Genomic DNA, 24,080 nt, shown 5'->3' on the forward strand with positions numbered 1-24,080 from the left:
TTCCACACAACTGTAGATTCCCAAACTGGGCAACAACAAGAAAAAACTCCATGTAAAATTATATTTAAAACATTTTTTAAAAAATATTGTGTCCTACAACATATGTAGGGACACAGGTTCCCCAGCCCTGTGCTACATGAAAGAACCACAGCAAGCTTACATGCTCCCCCTCCCTCTCCTTGCAGTTGCAAGGAGATTATGAGTTTCCACTTTCACTTTTAAAAGTATTTTCTGTATTGCCTTAACTCAGGGAACCACTTTTTATTATTTATTATTATTATTATCACCAGTGAGAATAAGACACACGGGGACAGAAGTAAACTTGGTGAATTCTGCATAACAATTAGAAATTGGAACTCTTTGCAGAATGACATTTTATAAACGTTCTTCAACCAGTTCAATGATTTACAACATGTCTCCAATACACTAACATCCCAACTACTGAAAACCACTTTAGAGATAAACAGAAGTCGCTCACTGCTCAGAGCTGTCTACAAAAAACTGATGGAATCTTAGTCAGCAAACGTAGAGATATGAGTCACAACAGTTGTGGGAACAGGACTGTTGACTCAGCAGGAGCTGGGAACAACTTGGAAAATGCAGCACATGAGCAGCAGCAAGTGGCAATTTACTTGATTAATTACTAGCAGGGTTTATTAAAGGAAGTCACTCAACTGGAACCAACGCTCCCAAATGGAAATGGATTTGCATTTTCTTTCAGACTTACTGAATGGGAGCCTGCATTATTTCCTAAACACGTCATTTACCAAATCAGCAGACCCCAGCACTGAAAATGAATCACCATAGTTCATCTCCCAAGTGCATCTGAAAGCTGAGGTCATCAAAAGGAGCAAAAAGCGTATTTTATTATGTCGGCAAATAATACTTATAAGTGGCAGGGGCAGAGGAAGAGGACGGCTTATTCTCAAGCTACAGACACAGCAACTTGGCTTTTATTTCAAGACCATTTTTGCCTTATTTTGCACACAGTCCTGATATTTAATATACAATAAGTAACTCAGCTGAAGAAATATGCCTACTTCGTTTGTCACGATTTCGCAAAAGGAGCAGCATACATAGGAAATCTGGTCTTTTTACTCCAACTTTATATTGTCAAGACCAAGATGCAGAATGAAGGTCCATGGCAGAGCCAAACTCCTAGGACCGTTTTCTCTCCCTGTCCTACAGCTCCTGCTATTATTACTTTCTTCTTTTTCCTGCCACCTCCATACCACACACTGTCCAATGCCTACTTAATATATTTGACTGCAGTCGACTGCAGTAAATTGATGATGAGAGAAGGTTGCTCAAAATGCTCAAGAGACTGGAGGTTCTCCTTGCAATGAATGGCTGAAGTATTTAGGGGTCTTTCCCCCTAAAGTTTGTACAGGGGGTGGGGGGAGATGATTAAGAGACATGATCATGTTTTTTGCAAAGTAATGTATGATGTGAGGAAAGAGGATCAAAGTTCTTTTCTCACTCTTTAAAAATACAGTACCAACATGAGTTTGACCAAAATGCGGGAGGCAATGCGAAGAGTCGGACACGACTAACAACAATTAAATTGACTGGCAGTAGTAAATTCAGTACAGAGGAAAGTAATTCTTCAAGCTACAGAACTATCTTATGTGATTCACTGCCAACAGAATATGGTGGGCTGCCAATGGCTTTAAATGGGGTTCAGATAAATTTAAGGAAGTGCAGAGGTCTATCTATAGGTAACAGACCTGACAGCTAAAATGGAACCTCCCCCTACCCCCCACCCCCGCTTACAGGTAGTTTCCCTCTAAATATCAGCTGCTGGCGGTAGCGGGAGGCAAACAGAAGCGGGGAGAAAAACAGCCTTCATCTGGCTGGACATAGGCAGACCACCCCATAAACATCAAGACACAAATTCCTGTTTTTCATGCCGATCCTATTTGAAAGCTCTAAGCCATAGAGTTCAGATGGAGGAGCCTTTTCCAGGCTAAATGCACATGCATGACCCCTAAAAAGCACCAATCTTTATTTCCTGCCATTGGCTTGAGTTAAATGGCCTGCATTCTGTTAGATAGCATGCCAGGAAGAAAGCAATAAACGTCTAGCCCAAGAGGCAGGCCTGATGCTCAGGATCATTTGTCTAACACCTCATCAAAGGCATAATGATGTAACTATCAGTAGATCCAAGTTTAACACAGGTGAACTGTGATAACATGAAATGCTAAACAGCTTTTGAAGTCTTCCACTAGATTTTTTTGCTGGAATTGTTTTTTTGTTTTTTAAAGAAAGAAAGCATCCCTCCCCCCAATACCTTTGGAAGCCAACGTTTGGAGTAAGGGATGTTGGACAGGGGTGCTGGGTTCAAATCTCTTAATCTCATCTCTCCATCTAGATAACTAGAATATTAACAACCAATCTTGAAGGGTTGTTGTGAAGAATTTTAAAAAATTCAGCCAGCCACTAATTTCAGTGGAAGAGAGTTACAACTGCTAATATTCTTCAAACCATTATAAAAACCAATACCAATCACTGGTGTTTCAGGCTAGGAGAGTGCTATCTGCACCACTGTCTCTTTGCTTCCCCCTCCCCTCAGCCCAAGCCAGAAATGACCAGCACTGAAACTTCTAGCTCAGTCAAGGAATCCCCAGACCACTTGGACTGGTCACAGAGATGCAAGTGGCTTCCACTGGCTTCTTTTGCCTACCTTCTTCTCCCTAGACGAAAGCATAATAGTTAGACCAGTTTGCATTTGCAGTGTAGTTATAACTATTACTGCCACTACTTCTTTGCTACTTTATTCTGAAACTTTCAATAGCCTCTCTTTGGCTCAGTTAAAACAAGATGGGCTTGAACATGTCACACTCTTTAATTTTCCCAGGTCAAGAAAGCTGCATTTGAAATGAAGTCTTTTGTGACAGCAGATAGGGCTTCAGTGCTGGAAAATGCCTAGAGTTAAAATAATGTAGCCTGACATAAAAGTGGTTTTCTTTTTTCCAGCCCTCAGTTACTTCTATGAGAACTTGCTGCTCAAATTATAGGAGAGGAGGGAAGACCTCTTCCCTTTTTGTAAAAGGAACACATTGCTTGATCTCCTCGGCTTAGAGTACACAAGCTCCCAGAATGTACAAAAGACACAGGGCATGCATGAAAAGCATGAGATAGATGAGGCATTCCAGCAGGCTCTACTATCTTTAAAGCATTTAGCTAAAGAGGGAGGAAAGTACCCATCAATCATCATTTTAATGCTTGCCTATGCCATACACCCCCAAGCGTGCACACAGGTTCCGCTCAGGCTCAATCCTGGGTCAAATGTTTTATTTCTGACCCTGTTCTACTGCACAAAGAAGAAAATCATTTGCTTCACAAAACCGATCCTTTCAAGAGGAATTAAGTTTACTGCGCTCTCACTTACAAGTCAGGCGGCTACCTGCTGCGACGCATGTCTGCAAAGGTAGGAGGAATGGGGGTAGTCAAAGAAACATTTGTTGCTGTGGAAAGAAACCATCAGGGATAACCTAAATTCTGGATAGATACAAGACTTGCATCACCAAAAAATAGCCTTTTAAGAAGGCTTTTCCTACATCTGCATGTGCACATTTTCTCCTCTCCTAAGGAGATTGTTGACCTGGCCTTGCTACTCACTTTAATCCACCAGGAAACATTCCCTTAACTTGTCTGACATATGAACATCACCAAGATCTAGAAGGAAAATTCCAGAGCTGTTTTCTCACTTGAGGTGCCATCAATCAACTCTTTAAAACAAAGGGAAAGCCAACTAAACACTTGCCCATGTAAATATTTAGAAAATTAACTGGTTCCATTTGTCAAAACAGTTTTTATTTATTTGATGAACCAAAGCTGGGTGCAAGTCTGGCAGTCAAGCTGGTAGTTGCACCAGAAAGGCAGAACACAGAAATAATCTTAAACAAAACACTAAAAATATAACACCACACAATTAAATAATCTCTTGGCAAAATTGTAGATCCTTTTTTAAATATAATATAAACTGCCATCAGCCATTCTTTTTTCCAATGAGAAAATTGAAAAGATTGACTATTGCTTGAGAGAACCGATCATTAAGGATGTCTATCCTGCCAACCTAGCAGTTTGAAAGCACGTGCAAGTAGATAAATAGGTACCGCTCCAGCGGGAAGGTAAACGGCATTTCCGTGTGCTGCTCTGGTTCGCCAGAAGCGGCTTAGTCATGCTGGCCACATGACCCGGAAGCTGCACACCGGCTCCCTCAGCCAATAAAGCGAGATGAGCGGCCTGTTCCGCGGAGGCAGCATGGCGACTGCAGCAGCAGAAAAGAGCTCCTGAAGCCAGCCAGAGTGAAAGGCTCTGTCTGGCCGATTCCCGGGCTCCCAGGTCTGCTGCTGCCAACACTGCCAACGGAGAGGAATCGGGGGTGCCTGGGCGTCTTTCAAGGGAGCCAAAACACCCCCCCACGACCTTGATTGAGCCGGAAAGGCACCCGACCCCCCCCCCCCAACAGCCGAGAGGAGCTCCAAATCCAGGAAGACAGTGGAGCTAACGCAGAGAGGGAGAAAAAGAGAAGGGGGAAGGAAGAAGGAAGAAGGGGAAAAAAGAAAGAAAGAAAGAAAGAAAGAAAGAAAGAAAGAAAGAAAGAAAGAAAGAAAGAGGAGCCCTAGCTTTGCCGACAAGGAAGAGGGGAGAGTTCTTGGAGGAATTCCCCGGAGATGGCAGAGAATGTGTTAAGTGTGGAGCGATGTCCACTCCACTTTGGAGGAAAGATGGGACAGGGCACTACCTGTGCAACGCCTGTGGTCTATATCACAAAATGAATGGCATTAACCGGCCTCTCATCAAGCCCCAGAAAAGGCTGTCCTCCTCTAGACGTGCAGGTCTCTGCTGCACTAACTGCCATACGACCAACACTACGCTCTGGAGACGGAACGCAGAAGGGGAGCCAGTCTGCAACGCATGCGGATTATACATGAAACTGCATGGGGTACCCAGACCTCTGGCAATGAAAAAAGAAAGCATCCAGACGAGGAAGAGGAAACCTAAAAATATCACCAAAGGAAAATCCTCAACAGGGTCCACCAATTCAACCACCAATTCCCCTTCCTCCATCACAAATTCTGAAAGCACCGTCACTTTAAAAACGGAACCCTCTGTAACAGCGCAATATCCAGGGCAGTCGATCGTGGCAGCTTCCCAGGGTCCAAGCCAATCTGAAGACACTCTGGCTGACAGCCACACCCAGTTCAAGTACGAGCCAGAGGACTACGCCTTCTCTGCGGCCACCATGACCAAGCAGTCAGGACTAAGCGTTCCTCTTCGCCAATACTCATGGTGCGCCCTGGCACTGGCCTAGGAAACTGGTGTTCCATTCTTAAAATTCAAAGCAGGCAGCAGATGAACCTGTTGTTCCCATGACGTCAGTGGATAGCAGGCCAAAAAAATGGACCTTCCTACCTTAGTACTTTGGGTGATCAATGTGGGTCTATGTTTTCTAAATGCTGGCTTCTTTTTCCATGGAAGATGCACCATTTGAACTGAATATGGCCAATTGCCTCCCTCTTGACACATCTGACTCTATGGGTCTCTTTTGCTCTCAGAAAGTTTTCAAATTTTACCAGCACCAATCGAAAGTGGGAAGAAACCCAGACCTCTTTTCGGAGGAGGAGGTATCTATCTTCCCCATGATCCATTTTAAAGAAATAAATCTCAGAATCTATACTTTTGTTCACAGTGATTTCAACTCCCCTCTTTTTATGACTCCCCTGTGTGCAATTTTACTCCACTTCCCAATAAAGACTATAATAGAAAGTGGCACCAAGTAACTTAATTTTATTAAAATGTAAACAAGTCTTGCCTTCCTAATGTTTATTGGCGTGGGCAAGGCAAAGGGGGGAGGAAGGAGAGGAAAATAAACCTGTTTAAAAACATTTGCTGTTTTATATTAAAAAGAAAATACTTCTGAAAGAAAAAAAAAGCGAGATGAGCGCCACAACCCCAGAGTCGGCCATGACTGGACCTAATGATCAGGGGTCCCTTTACCTTTACCTTTTAACCTTAGACCAGCAAAACCTGAACTGAAAGAGTTAATGGGTATTTTCAGCGAAGATTGCCAGTCTAGAATTCCCAAGTCTATAACATAACACTGCAGATAGAAAGGCATGTGGGAAGGACAGAGTTAAAAGGTATGAAGGGTAGATTTTGAGGCTAGCAGGTTAGCCAAATAAAAGCATGAGTTGGTTTATTTTATTTAACTTATTTTTACCCTGCCTTTTCTACCCTCAAGGATATTAAGTTTAGAACAGCCACTACTAAGCCCCTCACTCTTTCTAGCTTAACCTGCACAGTGATAATCATCCTTTGCACGTGCTGCTACTCCAGGTGTTATTAAAAATAAACAAACAGAAAGGAATCCCTCTTTAAAACCATTACCAATTTGTATGTTCCTCTTGATCTGAAAACAAACATAAAGCATTTAAAAACAAAAAGGGAATCTTAAGAGAACAGTTTGGCCGGAAGAATTCAGTTTCTTTGGTTTTATTTGGCTTTTGTATGTCACTGAGGAGTTAAAACAAATGCTGTTCTTATTGCATTCCACAAACCAATGTCAACTAGGATTTAGCTTGAACTTCACTTCTGAGACACAAGAATTTGGGATGGAGTCGAAGGGGGAGGGGACCAAGAGACAGCCAAAATGCCAATATTTTAGAAATCAGGAGAGGATGCTTTTTTCTGATGTAGCAGAAGTCACAATACTACAGGAATACAAAGCGCTCATGATTTTGAATTTGTATGAACAGATCACACACAAAGCCTGCCTTTGTCACACAGGATTATTTCAGGTTGACACTGATCATGATATTTGTGCCAAACCTTTTACACATGCGCAAAATCAAAAATGCTTTACAAAGTACTTTACCCCCCCCCAAAAAAAACCCCAGCTTATTTTGTTCTCAGAAGCTCTTTTCCAGTATGTTTCACTCTGAAAACCTTTTAGAGCACATAGAACTAAAAGTTAAACTCCCTATGGTTTTCCCTGAGCTGCTAAACTACATTAATAGTGCTGATTTTCAAAAATAAAACAGCACCTTCACTTTATTCATGCACACACATTTTTAGTGCAGTGCCTCATGAGCAAACATTTTTAGTTCAATATCATCTTTCTTTGAAATGTAATAGTCCTTTCAGCTTCTTCTTTTAAATCTGTTTAGACTTTTTAAAAACTCCGTTTAATCAAGCATAATAGAACTAACAGAGATATGTTTTTTTTAGGGACACTCGTGTGGTATAAACAGGATAGGTCGTGCTGATTTTTATCCCTTATATACAAGGGAACAAGAAGTCCATTTATTGTCATTGAAATAGATTCTGAAAAAAGGAATGATGGACTCTAACCTTTTTAGGAGCATCAAATTAGCACTACTGTTTCATGAAATTTTACACTGCAGCCAAAACACTTCAGTGGATATGGCAAAAATATGTAGATGTATACATACATATCTAAATACACACAGAGAGATAAGACCAACAGATACTGGATCCTCATTCATCAAGGATGGGGGAGGTATCAAAATTATTTCCACAAAACAAAGAAAGCTGGTACTGACAAAGAAAGCTGCCCCTCCCTGCCCCCCCCCCCAGCTACACCCATGGGGCATACATTTGCTCACATACATTCTGGGCCTGTAAATGCTACAGCAGCACAGGCTCCCTCTGACTCTGAAATCAATATCCCAGATTGTTTGGGTGTGTTGACCCTCCCATAAGCAGCAGTCACTCCTCACTACTTATGCATTAGGAATGATGGAACCGATAATGCATCTCACATAGGAAAGCACAACTCTCTTTGTCTATCAAACTACAAGTCCTAGTTTAACTGCACACATTCTGTTCTATAAAACAAACTTAACCAACATCTTGTTTCCTGTGCTATAACTGCTTTGCTGATTGGCTTGTGCTGGAACTCAGGTACACCTGATGTTTCTACCAATGTTCAGACGCTTGCGCTAGCACTGGCAAGAAGAGTCAGTGCAGTTTCTCTGTGTGCAGATTATCCTCTTTGCCTGCATACTGCCCTTCATAAAGTTTTAAATCAAGACCTGCAAATAAAAGGCAGAAAGCATGCTAAATACTCGCCAAAATGTTAACAATAAGTAGTTGAAATATCTTGGGATAGACAAGAAGTCAACTGTACACATATCCCAACATCCTAAACATTTTATCAAACAGGTTGATAGAACTCATTTTAAGAGTCAACACTGAAGAGTAAGTGGGAGAGAAATGTCACAATGCTTATTAAGGTAATAAAAAAGTTTAAGCAATATGACATTTGGCACAAAGAAATCCAGCAGCATACGGCTACGGTCTATTTCCCCAGGATTCATATCCAAAGGCTTCAACTGGCCATTAACAAATCCCTACTATTCATCAGCTGCTGCCTTGTAACCAGAACCCCAGGGCTGTTGATTGCCAAACCCCCAACACAACAAAGTTCCACACAGGAAGGCTTTGTAGCAACAAGTATCTCTGGTGCTAGGCAAACCATTGGGCTGCGACAAATATGGGGGTTTCACAGTTTCCTTCTTAATTAGAGATAGACTCTAACAGGTGCTACAAACTTGGGAGGGCAGATGAATCAAGGCACTAGCATGGAACAGAAAGGTCAGACCTGTGGCTAGGTCCGGAGAAACTGATGCAGATGAGATGCTGCCAGACGTAAGACCATGGAGACTCAACAAAAAGTGCTGCCTATTCATTATGGGCTTGCAGGTCAGCCAAGTGTTGCCATTTTGAGTACAGTCTATGAACCTTTTCCAACAGTTTTCTCCCACTGATGTCATCCATATAACTTGAAGCCGGGATGATATAAACACTACCTAGTCAACCCAGTTTGTATGCTGAGAGCACTGAAACATGGGACTCTTCCTCAGACTGGAAGCTCACCAAAATACCTGTGACAGGGGAAAACAGGTGCTTTAAGAGCAGAAAGGCAATTCGGAGAGAACCCCTCCACCAAAAGAATTTCTCGATGGAGAATCTAAACAAGCGAGATATTCCCAAGCTTTCCCCTGACACAGTGACCAAAATTATTTTCATTGCAGCTCTCTTCTCATGATGCATCTTTCCCCTGTAAGGTGTTGACAGGTACACCAGGAAATGGAAAAACTTATCAGGAGAATAATGGCATGAAAACAAACTGCATGAAAGTAGCTCTAGCCCTGGGTGTGGCTCTAAGCACTTGACACTCTCACTCTCTCTCTAAAGGCCATTAGTAAGAAAACCTTGAAAACATATTTCTGTTGGATTGCCTCATCTAATCTGTGTACTTTATGCATAATTATCTTGATTGGTACTGTCGTCAATGTATACATGCTTAAAAACATAACAACAGCCCTGCATCCTTCTTCCTAGTGGGTGCCTCAGGGAATCAGGGCATGGAGGCAATAGTTCTCCTTGGTTTTATGTTCCTAGTAACTGGTATTCAGTGGCAAACTAATCTGAAGGTTCAAGATGAAAGACAGCCTAGCTGTAAACAAATCTGGGACTGCTAGATTCATTTAACACATATCCTGTCAGATATAAGAGCAACTCCATATCTGAACAAAACTAAGGGTTGCCCATCTCAGCCACTTGTTCAACTTTAAATTCCTGGCCCCAGCAAAACTACTACTATTTGTGAAAGAATTAACTTTGAAGTCTCATTCTTCAGTTAACTTGCCCAAATGCTCATCCCAAACGCAGCACATACAGGCCTTTCCGTGATTTCCAACCAAGCACTGGTTCCAAGTTCTACTGTAACACTGGCTGCTCGTCTGTTCAATGTATTATCTTTGGCCAAGACAAATGGATTGCTGGTGACTTAATTGTTTTTTTCCTTACATTGTAGAGAAGATTTATGAAACTGACAAACCCTTCAAAAATGATCAAGAAAACAAATCCAAGGAAAATGATCTCAACCTTAGGAAACTGGGAACGCAAATTATTTTGGCAAAACAATATCACCCAAAGGGTTCTAAACATATGGAATGAGTTACCACCAAAGGTCCACTGGAAGAAGCACCATGGCACTCTTGGGACCATGGAATTCATTTGCAGTAAACATCGTGAGGACATGTGGGGATAAGAAGGTCCAAAAAAACCATAAGTGCGCCCAGGGATCCACTCACAAGATTCACTTCCTATGTTCCCCTGATGCCTATAAAAGTTTCACCTGACAGAAAATGAAATAGAACACAGCTGGGGATGGGGGGGATGAGATTGAATTCAATGCAAATGCAAACATGAGGCAAGTAAAACCGATTTCAGTTTTATAAAGAAATAGAGTTTTCCCCAAACAAACCATTTTACTAACTCACTAACTATAAGGAGATTCACCTGAAGATAAAGTGTTATGCTTCCACCCAACAATTGCATCCAAGGAAAACGAAGTGTGAGGTTAGTAATTCTCAGATAACAAAGTTTTCAACTGTTGTTCAGTTGCAACAGGCTTCTGTTTGGCAGTGCTTTTTACCTCTATCAAAAACACAAGGAAGTTTCCTGCCGGCTGGAGTTTCAACCATACTATTCGTTTAGACAAGAGTAGTGATAATGAAGACTTTTGGAATTATTGTCTTGTAGCCCAGTCACTCTGTAGTGGGCACTCTGGGAAAAGAATTCAAGATTAGCAGTTAACAGGAAGAAATTCCAATTCAATCCCATGAGAGGCCAGAGAGGGTCTCTCCATCAGGACAAACATAATACATCCGTCTCAACATGTGCACACAACAGCAGAAAAGGTCAGGGACCAGCTCTCCACCTTCTGCTTCACAAAGTCTTCCACCAATCCACCTTCGTTCTCTATCCTCCCATTATCTATCAATGCAGGAGTGCCAGTGTTCAGAGCTTAAATAGAATGGAATTTGTTTTTTTAAGGAGCACAGAAAACTGGTATAGCTCTGCTCAGAAGAGCAGCCTGTAACTATCAATTTCAGGAATGTACTAGTCTCCCATTCACTGCACTGCTGCTCCAGGGTACTCAATATAGCAGCTGTAAAATGAACACAAATCACACAAGAATCACCAAATCTTTCCTCATTTCCTAGCAAACTGAAGTCTCAAATCATGTTTGTGTGAACAATATTGGGTAGTTTTGTTCAGCTTACTGAGTTGATTCCTTATTTCTACTATTGTCTGCTATTACTATGCTATTGTCTTCCCAGTTCCGGAGATCTCAGTCTCATTCTTTGCTGTATTAGCATTAAAATGTAAAAGCCACCATTACTGAGAAGGGAGATTTTCTCTCTTTGCAACTGAGGAATTATTTCAATATATTAAAATTCTCCACAGATGGGCTGCTAAATTGCACAACTCTGCTTTCAAGAATGCATACTTATATAATGGTTAGGTTTGTCATCTGCATGTCTGGAATCAATCAGAAAGTCCAACTGCAGTGTTTAATTAGCTGAACAATGGTCACCAAGTCTGTTTCTACAAACACTAATAACTTTCCCTATTTGGCTAATATTTTTCATTTGTTTCAATTGTTTTAAAAAATATTAGATCAATCAGCATTTGCTTATTTTTATAAATGAAACTACATCTTAAAACTGTGATGCTCATCACAATCTGATTTCTTCATCACGCAGCAAACTCTCTAAAGTATAAAAGAAGTTATCTGCAGTCGCTCAACACAGACCATATTTCGAAGGCTACTAAGAATGCTTATGAGCAGACTGGCCAGAGCACCTGCTGTTTGAATATCCCAGCTTGCAGGCAGCTAGACATTTAATGTAATTGGATAAGACTGAGAGCTATTTGCCTATTGGGGCTGCGCCGGTATCTCAAAGGCCATATAACCCTGTCCAGCAGCTCAATCTCTAAAGCTAAATAACCCCCAGCCAGGATGGATTACAGTAGACCATACTCCAATTCCAGCTCCCAAACTAGGCTGCCATGAAGTTGCAAGACCACTGCCATGGCTGTCCCCACCATCACCATGGAAAATGGTACAACAGGAAGTGGATCTGACCTGTTGCCAATCTCCAACATACAATATATTAGGGTTGCAACCAATGTTAGTTCTACTTAGAGTAGACTCCATGAAATTAATGGACTAACCTTGGCCCATTAATTTTAATAGATCTACTCTGAGTAGACCTTAGTACAGCCAACAGGTCTTGAGGTCACACGGATGAACTAGCTTCCAAAGCCAACATTACACATCCCCTTAATTCTACCACCCCTCTTTTCAAATGTCTGAAATCACAATCACAAAATCCACATTGGTTTTTAAAAACGTAATATTCATTGTGGCCAACAGGAAGAAAAATATCCCCATGCTCTGTCTTGAACTTTAATTTCTCTAGAGTAAAGAAAAATGTTCTCTGGCTGAAAAGAGGCAAAACAAAAATGGGTTTGTTTGAATGTTTATTCTGTTTTCATCCACCAAAACGTTTGAGAAGCTCAGCCTCTGTCCACATAGATATATGCTGGAATGGCAAAATGCTTTGTTTAAATATTTGACAGGTTATGCTATAACTTGCAAGAATTATTTTTAAAAAGCAAATATTTATATAAACTAAGAATGTCTATATAATCAAAGAATGAGCAGTTTCCAAAAGACAACCAAAGCAGATGGGAGCCTACCATGCACATGGAAATAGTTGAATAATTTGTCAAGTTTCTACAGACTTCTTCAGAGGAGAAGGGATAGCTTTGAAAGAACACTTAATGGTTAATTTGGAAAATATTCTAACCATTACATTGCCACTTACTTAAAAACACTTCAGGGGAGAAGATGTGAATATTACATTGGTGGCTTTCTGCCATGGAAATGCAAGCACAGGTACAAGTTTCCAGCTTGGCCCCAACACATCCAAGAGGTGACGGGTTCAGAGTAGCATCTTAAATTATTGTTCATATAGAACAATCAGGGTGCGTGGTGGTTTATAGAGAAATGACAAGAAGTCAGGCCTCTGTCCTGAAGAGGTTACAATCTAAAATTCAACATTCTCCACAATCCTTTTTATGCACCACACACAAATGGAGGCTTGTAAATTTGGGAATTCACCAAATCTTCAGTAACAGCCAGAAGAAATGCACAGAATTTTAAGTTGTCCAAACATTTTGCCAAGGGGGATAAAAAGTGGGGGTCTTTTTATTTGTTTCTTAGGCTGCAATTTTGTAGACACTTACCTGGGAGTGAACCCCAGTGAATTTAGTAGAATTCACTTCTCAAGAGACATATATATCATTTTCTCTTTGTGTGTATTAATATTAAAATTAGAAAACCCGGAGCCCTCATTGGAAAATCTTCTTGAGGTAAGTGATAAATGTATTAAATACACAAAAGAAGAATAAATTTAAAGGTGAAGGTTACAATAGAAACATATAAACCAGTGGTTTTCAACCAGTGTGCCGTGGCACCCTGGGGTGGCTTGAATGATGGTCAAGGGTGCCGTGGGCAACACTGGCCTCCTTCCCTTCCTTTTGTTGGGCCATTAAGGCTGTGGGCATCTTCTTCCCAGGCCCCTGTGTGGTGGCGTGATGAGGCACCTCTTTTTGAGGTGGGGGGACTGCCAAGGGGAGGGGAGAGGAGGCTGAGGGAACACTCCACAAGGGAGGGTGTTCAAAAAGGGGTGAGGGGCTGCCGCCTCTGCAGGCAAGGGGCGACATAACTGGCCTTTTGAGGCTCGGAGTATGTTTCTTCACAGGGGTGCCACAGAAAGAATGTAGCTGGTCAAGGAAACAGTGGACTCAAAAAGGTTGAAAACCTCTGATATAAACTATTTTAAGGTACTAAGCTGTATCATGCCTATAAAAATCATAAAAAATAGGTTTATTGGGTTGGTTTACAAACACTTTTAAAGTGACATCATTTTCCAGGTTTCAAAGTGGTGAAGAAAATGACCCCTTATCTGTAAAATACCACTAACACATGTGCACGCTCGCACACAGACACACAGAGAATGTTTTCAAGTTCACTTGACATAGAGCTCCCCCTGCAGTATAAAATAATGCTATATAACTGTTGGTTTTAAAAGCACTGCTTTGTACTGATTAGTAAGGGAAAAAAATACTCTCATCTGCTTCTAGCACCCCAGTTAAGTGTTACTCTGCTTTTTAATAAGTAGTTGTTAACTGATATAGACCCCCAAAAATAAGCAGGGCATTTGATGAGTTCAGTATAAGGAATCCAAGGCTAGTAAATGACTTTACCTGTTTCATCTTCTTAAAACCAATCTGAAACTTTGTTTCAGAAATCAACTGAAATGCACATGATTCCTTTGACGTGACAGATTGTGCTCCATACTCTGTGTCCCTACATGTTTATTTGGACCACAACATCTTCCTATTCATTAACAAAGAAATGAACATTTTGTGACCAAATCAGAACTTTCTTCAGCCATTTTAACCTTAACTCATCCTTGCATATCCTGGTGCATTTTGCAAATAGCTATCCCAAATTTAAAAGCAACTTATGATGCAGCACTGGAGGCCACATGGGGGAGTGGGAGAGAGAGAGATAGAGAGCATGCTAGTCATACCTTTCCCTTTATCTCCAATGCTGAGGCAGAAGTGGTGTGGCTTTTATACTCTAAAACCATACTACCAACACACAAGAGGGAGATATCAGCAGGTTTGGGGAAATCCAGAAGTTTGCATAGGTATACAAAAATATCTGGGGAGGGGGACCTAGACGAGAGAGACCCCTAATACAATGAGGACTGAGCATGTTCCATGGGACCAGAAAGCTGTCTGACTGCTGGCAAAGGGAAATCAGGAAACCAGGCAGGAGGGAGAATGAAATCTTGTATACTGAATGAGGAAACTGAATAGGCCCGACCTACACTTCTCTGCAACCATTTGTTCAGTTTGGTCAGGGTCAGTCCCAGTTTTCCTTCTGAATGATGGGTCTGTTGTAGTGTTTCTCTCACATTTCTGTCATGATAGACACGGTAAACTACACGGCACATTATGTGTGTTAAGCTATGCCCAGTAATTTGACATGCAGTGAATTTATCTTCTGAGCCTTCTCTACAGCTGAGCAAAGTCACCTCTAGACTTTTAAGGCAAGAGACACAAGGGTGGGGCCTGGAGGGCAATTCCTATAACTAATCTTTGTTCTCAAAGCGTTCATAAATCTTGGTGCGAGCTTTACTGGATGGATGTCCCAAAGGCGGTTTCACCAGCATTTATATATACAAGATTCCTATTAAAAGTCCAACATCTGTCTGCATGAAAATCTGTGCCAAAGAATCATGTTGAAAAGGTCAGACTGCTACAACCTCTTTTTACTCCATTAGAAATTGCTTCCCTTAAATAAACAGCTGAGAGAATTACTCAAAATTATTGCCTTTTCCAATATATACTGCGGGCAGCAGAAAATTTTAACTGTAGTCTACTGCTTAGAAAATTTGACTACAACGTGACAAATATCCCAATTCTCATAAGGAAGTGGGGGAGGAGATTCTGTTCATATCTGAGCTTTTTCAAAAGACATAAAACATTCCACCAATTTTCTTAAGTATTATTTATTCCTGAGTTTTAAAATGTTCCCATGGACTGGAATGAAGAATTTGAATTTTGCTTCTGCAGTTACACCTTCATTATGGGGATGGGTGCACACCACCATTCAGAAACATCTTTAATAACAAATTCTTCACTCCAGTTCATTCACCACCATCCTCCTCTCTGCCACCCACAACACATCTTGCTGCAGTTATTTATCACCACACCTCTTAACTTTTAGAATCCCACAAGAGTCACCTTCTGATCATAGTCCTAACAAGATCACCTATGCATCAATCCCTGGCAACCTCTTAATACTTCAAGGGACAACTGCATTAAGTGCTAATGACTGGCTGGCTCTCCAGTTACCTGAGATACCTCTGTATCTGGCCCATCTGCCACAACTCTTCTAGGCTGTACTACTCCAGTAAGGGCTCCTCCATACAGAAAATGGGTATGGTAGGAAGAATAGTTAAAGCCTAGTCTTCTTCTCAACATGAGAGTTTTATCCATGAAGGAACACTTTGTGTGCGAAGAAGGAACACTATCATGGAAGGCCCCCTCCCCAACCCAGACACAGACTGACTGCCTCAAATTACACAAGGCTGCTCCTCTCAGTTGCCACACTCTGTATTGTTTGCCACGTCTATTGATTGCTGCACCTATTTTTCATTTGGAATTATATATGGACTCAATATACAATGCAAAAAAAAAAGGATTATTAGAGACATATTCCAAATGGTTGCATTCCAGCAATGTTGATTTTCAGATATTTGAAGACCAGAACAGAGTTTTGGAAACTAAGAAATTGCTGACAAGGCTATCCTATAAACAATACATTTTTGATGGGAATTTCCTGTTTTTAAAAATATTGTTTAGAGTTGCCAAAGTAACTGTTTACTTTCAGAAGAGTTCCACATTAACAGAAGGGCATAATGAGTTACAGGAGGCAGCATGCTGGTACATTATGTTGCTTCTTAGAGAAATGAAGCTGTTTTCATAGGACTGTGTTTCAACTCTAGGCACAACCACAGAATTAAGTCACAGTTCTGAAAGACTTACATATTTTTTGAAATCAAGTGTTCTTGATCTGTTAGACTACCAGAATCACTTGAAAAAATTATTCTGTTCTGGATATGTCCCAGGAACACAACGCCTGTTTGGACCAATAAGAGCAAGTAATGAAAAAAAGCTGGATGCTTAAGTCTGACACTGCTTCATATGCAGTGTTTGTTATAATATCTGCCACTTTAAAAACTACAGAACATAGAGTACGGGTGACATCAAACCCTAGTGGAAGGGGGTGAATTTCCCTGGCATTTTAGGAGCTGCCCATCACCTGCTGCTCGAAGAAAACCAAGCAATACATCCCCCAATTGGCAGTTTAAGAAATAACCAGAGAACACATCAATACACTTTAGTACTATTCAGTTAATCCAGTGCTCCTTGAACAAAACCAGAGCAAATAGTTCTTTAGAGGCTAATGCCATTTGAAAAAGAGCAAGTGGGGACCGCAGGTGAGCTAAATACAAGAGTGCTGCAGACTACAAGCCAAAAATGGGGAGGAAAGGCAACTATAAAGTTTTTTTGAAACAGGAAAACTACTTTGTGCATGCCTCTCCTAGAACAGAAAGATTGCACCGTACCAGACTGTTACGGCTCCAACATTCAAATCAACCCTAATTTGGACAAAGAACTTAACTATTATCTGCTTACCTTCAGAATTCAGTGTAATAAGGGTAACATTGTTCCCAATATTCTGGCTTCCTAACTGGCCACTGTTGGAAACCGAGTCACTGGCTTCAGAACCACTCTCCCCATCCTCATTATGGCTGTCTTCATGCCCCGGCACCTTCACAACAATGGTATTCTGCCTCCGTCCAGGAACAGCACTGAGGAAGTGGGAGAAATTCATACAATTTGAGGAAATCATATTTGCACAGCTTTACTGATTTCAGCATGGTGCTATAGAACACTAAGTTTATCAAGTGAGCTTTCTATGTAAAAGGAGGACAGCAACATGTATAGGAACACAAGACTATAGGAAGCTGCCTTATAACAAATCAGATCATTAGTCCATCTGGCTCAAGATTGCCTACCCTGACTGCCAAAAACTCTCCAGGAATTCAGACAGGGAATCTCTCCCAGCCCTACCTGGAGATGCCAGGCATTGAATCTGGACCTTTTGCATGAAAAGCAGGTACGCCTCAATGCCTTCCCCATGTGCTGTGTCAGGATGATTTTGGGTATCACATGGCAGGACAGAATTTCAAGCAAAGATAACAGAATCATAGAGTTGGAAGGTCCATGAGTGTCATCTAGTCCAACCCTCTGCAATGCAGGCTATCTCCCAAGCCCACATTCCCAGCACATTCACACTTCTGTTTCAGTGACGTCTGCACTGGCTTGGTGATGTACACAGAACAGAAGATGACAGGACCCCCAAGGATGTGCTCTACAGGGAACTGGCTTCAGGCACCAGGCCCACTGTGTTACAAAGATGCCTGCAAATATGACAAGGCGGCTAGCAACATCAACCATAACATGTGGGAATCCCTTGCAGACAACTGCAGTGCCTGGAGACAGGTCATGTATCCAAAGCAGTGACCAGAGGAGGAATGACCACCAGAAGGAGCGCAAAGAGAAGAAACACTGCGGTGCATCTGTAGCAGCACATCCTGTATCAGTCTCTACAGCCACGGAAGGCACTGCAACCTTCCAACAGTTTGACTTCACCCCCAAAGGCGCACTCCTCCATTGTCTCCTAAGACAGACATATGCCAACAGCATACTATATAAAGGAACTCAAAATATAAACTCTGAATATATTTTATTTTGTTAGATTTCTATCCTGCCTTTCAATCTTGAAGACAACCCAATGCATATGCTCCCACCCAGAACCCTGGCTCTCAGTAGAGCCTTGTAGCTATTCCCTTCAGCTTTCATCCTGCAGGCAATCAGGTGGTCCATTGCCTGACTGGGTGATCCTTGCTCCTTTGCCTGAAGGCTGCAAGTGTTTTTACTGTCCAAGGGCAGAGAGAGAGCAGCTGTGCCAGAGGTGAGCTGCTCTGTTGCCTTTGCTGTGCTCTTTTTACTCACTTCCCTTTAGGCAAACCAGAGTCTTAAGCTCAGTCTAAAAAGCACTTTATCTGGGCCATATTAGTTGTTTGTTAATACTGAGCTTATGGTTAGAAATCTGACAGGTTTGCTGTGGTTGGAATATTACTGTATTTTAATATGCTGGTTTTATTGTACAGGGATATCTGCACTGTTGTAAGCAGCTCTGGAATCATATTTCATGAAGGACAGTATAGAAATAATTTAAAAATACATCAATAACATAACATAACATACCATACCATGGTATGTCACATGCATATATCAACTCATCCAGAAGAGCATTTTCTCTGCAATACTGCAAACATAAATACATTCATGTAATGTCCATGGCCCTAAGCACCACAGACAAATAGCAAGCAAATGAACTCCAATACAGGGAGCTAAAATAATTCTAGGGCACTAAGTTGCAAGGGTATGTCTCACATCCGTTCCACTCCTTTCAACCTCACAACAATTCACCCTGAAGAGCCTCTGCCGGTTCACTGTAGACAATATTGAGTCAGGTGGACCAAAGGCTTGACTCAGTATAAGGAAATTTCCTATGTACACTGAGGGAAGAGCATTGCTTAGTTGCAATTACTAACGTGCTCAGGATGTTTTCCAGTGAATCCGCTGGTCTGGTCAATGGCTCTTCCTGTCCTACCATCTTGGCTACAATCGAATTCTGGCGATCATTGTTGAGGATTACTGTGGTCTGAGGGACGACACTGCAAAGACAATAAATGTAGAGGAAAGAAGAATAAACAGAATGAAAGTCAAAAGCTCTTCTGCCATTCATTAAGCCACACTTGGTATTTTAATGAGTTGTTCCACGGATGTGTTGGATTATTCCCCCTCTTTGGTTTCAAGGCTGTTTACTATGTATCAGTTGTTAAAGCTTGTAATCCATCATATTTTGATCTCTGTGACTGCTTCTGTGGAATTATGTAATATTTTCTGACCTCTAGCAAAATTATTCATTTTTTGTTATCAACTCAAAGTACACACAAGGGGGGGGTCTGCTTGATGTTCTCCTTTCTCCTTTTCAGCTCAACACGGGAACTCCAGTTGTGGGACCCTTTAACTAAAAGAAGTAGGAAAAGTTAAGGGGCAGAGAAAAAAAGATGAATAAAGCATTTGCAGATTTAGCTTAGGTAACGCTAAAGGATGCACTGCACACAGTGTCCAGGAACCGTACACATGATACTCTTGCACAAACAGTCTTCTCCATTTCATTCCAACAAAAGGGTCAACTCCAACCATGCATTCATTTGCATGCTCGAAGGAAGCCCTTTGGCTTAAAGGGGTCACAACAAAACACCACGCTTATCTGCTCTATTTCATGTTCCCCCAGAACTTTTCAGGTATTCTACAATTTGACTTGTGAGTTTTAAATGACATTCTGAACCTTCTTTGAGACACTTTATTGCCATTCCTTTGGATGTCCAATTCTTTATCACCCACATCCCTCAATTTCAATAAACTCAGAATGCCTGTTTAAAAAGTGTCACTTACCAAGGCTGCAATTTTTAATGAACACTCTGAATAATTAATTGCAGCAATAGAGATAAATGCAATAAAATTAAGCTTCCATTTATGGAGACCTCAGGCTTTTGCTCATTCTGTAGTTTCCTTTGAATAGAAAAATCTTTAAAATGAAAATTGATATAAAATGGGAAAGTCCTTTTTTTAAGAAAAGAACTAATTCATTTTTGTAGACCATTTTAAAGTGTGCCTGATGGCATTTAATTAACTTAAAACAACTTAAAAATGAAAGGAGTAGAAATGCCCTGATATAAGCCATTAGTAATTCATTTAACGAGCACAAAGGGTTATGGGTCCTCTGCACTGCAGAGAACGTGGTCTCACCAAGTACCACTTGTCCCCAGCCCCAGCTGTCTTTAGCTGTGCCCTTTTCCAAAGTGACACTGAATTAGGCCACATTTTTCCTTCTTCTACTCAGTAAAATCTCTGGCAGAAAGACCTTCCAAGCGACTGGAGCTACGTGCAGGATGCATTTACTCACAGCTTCATTTGTACAAACAGAGGTGCCAAGATTCAAGTTGGTGTGGAAGCTCCATGAACGGGTGAACTTCTAAATGTAGCCATTGATACTGCATGTGCTGGATTCATTAGCAGATCTGGAGGAAAATTCTTTCAGCTGAAATGGCTCTTCACGTACACTGCTTGAATGTGCTATTCAAGTGGGAAGTTGCAGGAGTTATTGAGAAGCAGCTCTTGGGATGCAGAGAGGGAGTGTTCATGTGTGTGTGTGTTGCTTCATGTATGCACAGGTGCCAAGAAGACACATGCAAGATGAGAGGGTTAGCACAAGAGACCAGTATTATTTCTTGGGTTAAGGAGCTCTTTGACAACATCTGGTGAAAACTATTCCCGAAGGCCCATCAGAAATGGACATTGTGGCTTTGGAGGTTTATCTCCCAATTTACCATGGTCAGGTATTCAGGATAGGATAGTTTGAGATGGTTTCAGTCTCTAGTCAGATTCAAAATCCAGAATATGACTATGCATAAAACATTTGGGACAGAACTATCTAAGATGTAGGCAACAAAATCAATTCAGACATAGTTCAGACATAAAACTAAACCGTAGTTCAGACATAAAACTAAACATGTTGCATGCAGTGAGTTTGGGACTTCTGGCAGTTCCTGCAGCCAAGCTGGTGCCAAATGTATTGCTCTGCTTTCCTTTCAATCACATCAGAAAGACCAAGAGGGCTTTTTGTTATCTGGGCAGTCCAGGACCTCCATCCACACTGCCCAGGCTTGCGTCCTGAGGAGGTCACTTCTGTGCTGCTAACGCAGCAGCATCCCTGGAGGTGCACTCCACTGTCTCTTGAGACAGGCAGATGCCAACATTGTGTCTGAAAGCAAGCACATCCTAATTGCACAGAGTTTGGTATTATTTTTAAGACGACAGGAATGCTTAAGTCTACATAATATCAGTTGCTTAAGTTGGGTTCTCAAGCTTCTGCCAAGATTCTTTTTACTGTACATATAATTGTACTATCTGATGGACACAAAGGACTTGACCCAAAGAAGCAATTTGCATTCAAAGGCTTTTTTTTTTTTTTGTAAAACAGATATTAAAAGGCAAACACAATTAGCTACAAACTACAAACAAAATAGTTAACACACATGAGCAAAAAACTAAAAATGTATTGATTAAACAAAATCCTTAGATAGTTAAGAGTGTTAAAATTAATTACGTATCATGCCACACATGGTAGAAGGAACAACCTAAATCAGATAGAGCAGGATGTGGTGAAAGCAATTATACATTTTAACAAAACAGAGCATAAAACAAAACAGAGCATAAAACAGAGCATAAAACAAACAAACAAACTCCCCCCCCCCAAGGAATCAGAATAAAGGTTAATTGCAGGTGGTATCAGGTCTTTAAAAAACATTTCTCAGTAAAAAGAAGATTCCACTGATCATAGGAAGGTCAGCCAGAAGGCCCGTCATCTGAGCTAATCAGCATCAACTAAAAACATTTCTGTCTGTACAAACCCAATGTAAGAAGGTTCTTCCTAGAAGAGCTGCCAGCATAGCTTCACCAAAATAACTTGGGAATTGGAAACATTTGGAAGCAAACTACAGAATGGAGGACGAGAAAGACACACAACATTGCATTCAGACAGAGGACATTGTTCAGTCCTTTAGTATATACTGAAAAAATTGAGACGTCTGTTTATTCTGGATATACTAACTACAAACACTTTTAGAATAAGCTATATTGCTTATGGGTGATATCCAAGTGGTGCAAGTAGAATGGACTTCTGCTCAGGCAACATGACTTTTCTTCCTCTCATCTGATCTCTGCACTTCCTAAATCTGCTCAGGAGAGTTGGAGGACCCTACATATCCAATTGGGGGGGGGGCACAGGGTTACAATAGGGAAGAGAAGAAGGGGAAGGGGTTTGCGCAATATGGGATATTTTTCTATGTCTCAGTATGAGGAAAAATATAAAATAAAGCACAGGTTTATTAAAAGCATAAATGCCTGAACCAGTTATTTATGCCATTAATAAAGTTGTGGGACTTGGCTTTCAAGCTCTCATATTTTGGCCTCTGTTTTGAAAAAGTGTTTGTACTTCACAAATAAGTTCCTGCCAGAGGTAAGTTTTAACATGGAAAGAGCATGTGTGACTCATATCCATCACCATCAGCATTTAGCTTTTCTTGGCCAACAACCTGTCACTTACCCAGGAGGCAGCCAGTAAAAGAAGAGGACTGTTGGCACCCTCCAGACTGCATTACTCTGGAAGAGAAGGAATTGGGTGGGGCAGAAGGAAACCAGAAGGAAACCAGAAGGAACCAACTGACATTTCACCTCCCTCAAGGTAAATGATCAAAGGAGTTGGGTCAGACTGGTGTTATGGGAAAACTCACACAGGAACACTTTGGGCAAGGAGCTGATTCCTCTCACAGCTCAGATCAATGGGCTATTTATAGAAATACTTCGCCGGGTGAAAGAGATGAAGGAGGGGCAGCGAGATTTCCAGGACCTGGCTTGAAATGTATTCTTTGTTCATTCTTTATAAACACAATCCTAGATGCACTCACATCAAAAATGCAGTACAGTGGATACACGCCTTTCCTTAAACACAGTTACAAGTACAGTCTGTTTTCCTTTTTTACTGTTGTTTTTATTTCTTGGGTTACAAAAGTACATGCACTGTCTCTATTTTCAAGACTGTATACACAAACACACACTTTTAAGGGTGACCAGTGAAACTGTTTCATTACTTACACTATGCTCACAAATTAATTGGCCTGCTATATTGCTTCTCAGTGTCTGCACCAGTTGTCAGTGCCCATATCTGTATGCAATACTAATTTGAGCCAACTATTTTTGCTAGGCTTGTAGAGTACCAGCTTTGTTTGCTCCAATACTGACCACAGTTCTAGCCGACATTAGCATCAGAATGAGATGGTAGCACAAGAGCTGGAGATTTATTTTATTATATTTTTATCCCATGTCCTGACATATATGTAAATATATGAAAAGATGCCACTTGTGGTGAGTAGCAATAGCAACAGCAGAAGAGAGCTACAGCCTTCATGTCCATCTTTGGGCTTCTCAGAGGAATCTGACTGGCCACTAAGGGAATCAGGATATTAGCTAGACAGACATTTCGTCTGATGCAGCAGGGCTCTTATGACCTGCCCACACAGTTTTCAGTCAATACCATTTCTGACAGCTTGCATTAATAAACAAGTAAAAACAAACCAAAGACCCCCATTAGCAAGAAGCTAAGCACCTCAGGGGGACATGGGTGGCACTGTGGGTTAAACCACAGAGCCTAGGACTTGCCGATCAGAAGGTCAGCGGTTCGAATCCCCGCGACGGGGTAAGCTCCCGTTGCTTGGTCCCTGCTCCTGCCAACCTAGCAGTTCGAAAGCATGTTAAAGTGCAAGTAGATAAATAGGTACTGCTCTGGTGGGAAGGTAAACGGCGTTTCCATGCGCTGCTCTGCTTCACCAGAAGCGGCTTAGTCATGC

The 24,080-nt window shown here is 41.3% G+C and overlaps 2 protein-coding genes across 4 annotated transcripts in view; one reads left to right on the forward strand and one right to left on the reverse strand.

Moving 5' to 3' along the window:
* The window catches only part of BANP (BTG3 associated nuclear protein), a 153,482-nt gene that overhangs the window by 99,273 nt on the left and 30,129 nt on the right, over positions 1-24,080 (reverse strand). For all 3 annotated transcript variants that reach the window (XM_083754570.1, XM_083754571.1, XM_083754572.1), the window contains exons 5-6: positions 19,158-19,280; positions 17,170-17,345 (exon numbers count right to left, since the gene is read on the reverse strand). In XM_083754570.1, the coding sequence (XP_083610696.1) occupies positions 17,170-17,345; positions 19,158-19,280 (299 nt within the window). The remainder of the gene's footprint in view (positions 1-17,169; positions 17,346-19,157; positions 19,281-24,080) is intronic.
* On the forward strand, positions 3,419-5,894 carry LOC310850487 (transcription factor GATA-5-like; the record flags this gene model as incomplete). Its single annotated transcript, XM_083752008.1, has 2 exons — positions 3,419-3,430; positions 4,649-5,894. 2 exons carry the CDS (start codon positions 3,419-3,421, stop codon positions 5,318-5,320), a joined length of 684 nt encoding a protein of 227 aa, XP_083608134.1. The 3' UTR covers positions 5,321-5,894.

This window comes from Podarcis gaigeae (assembly GCF_964106915.1).
Source record: "Podarcis gaigeae genome assembly, chromosome: 8".
Lineage (NCBI taxonomy): Eukaryota > Metazoa > Chordata > Lepidosauria > Squamata > Lacertidae > Podarcis > Podarcis gaigeae.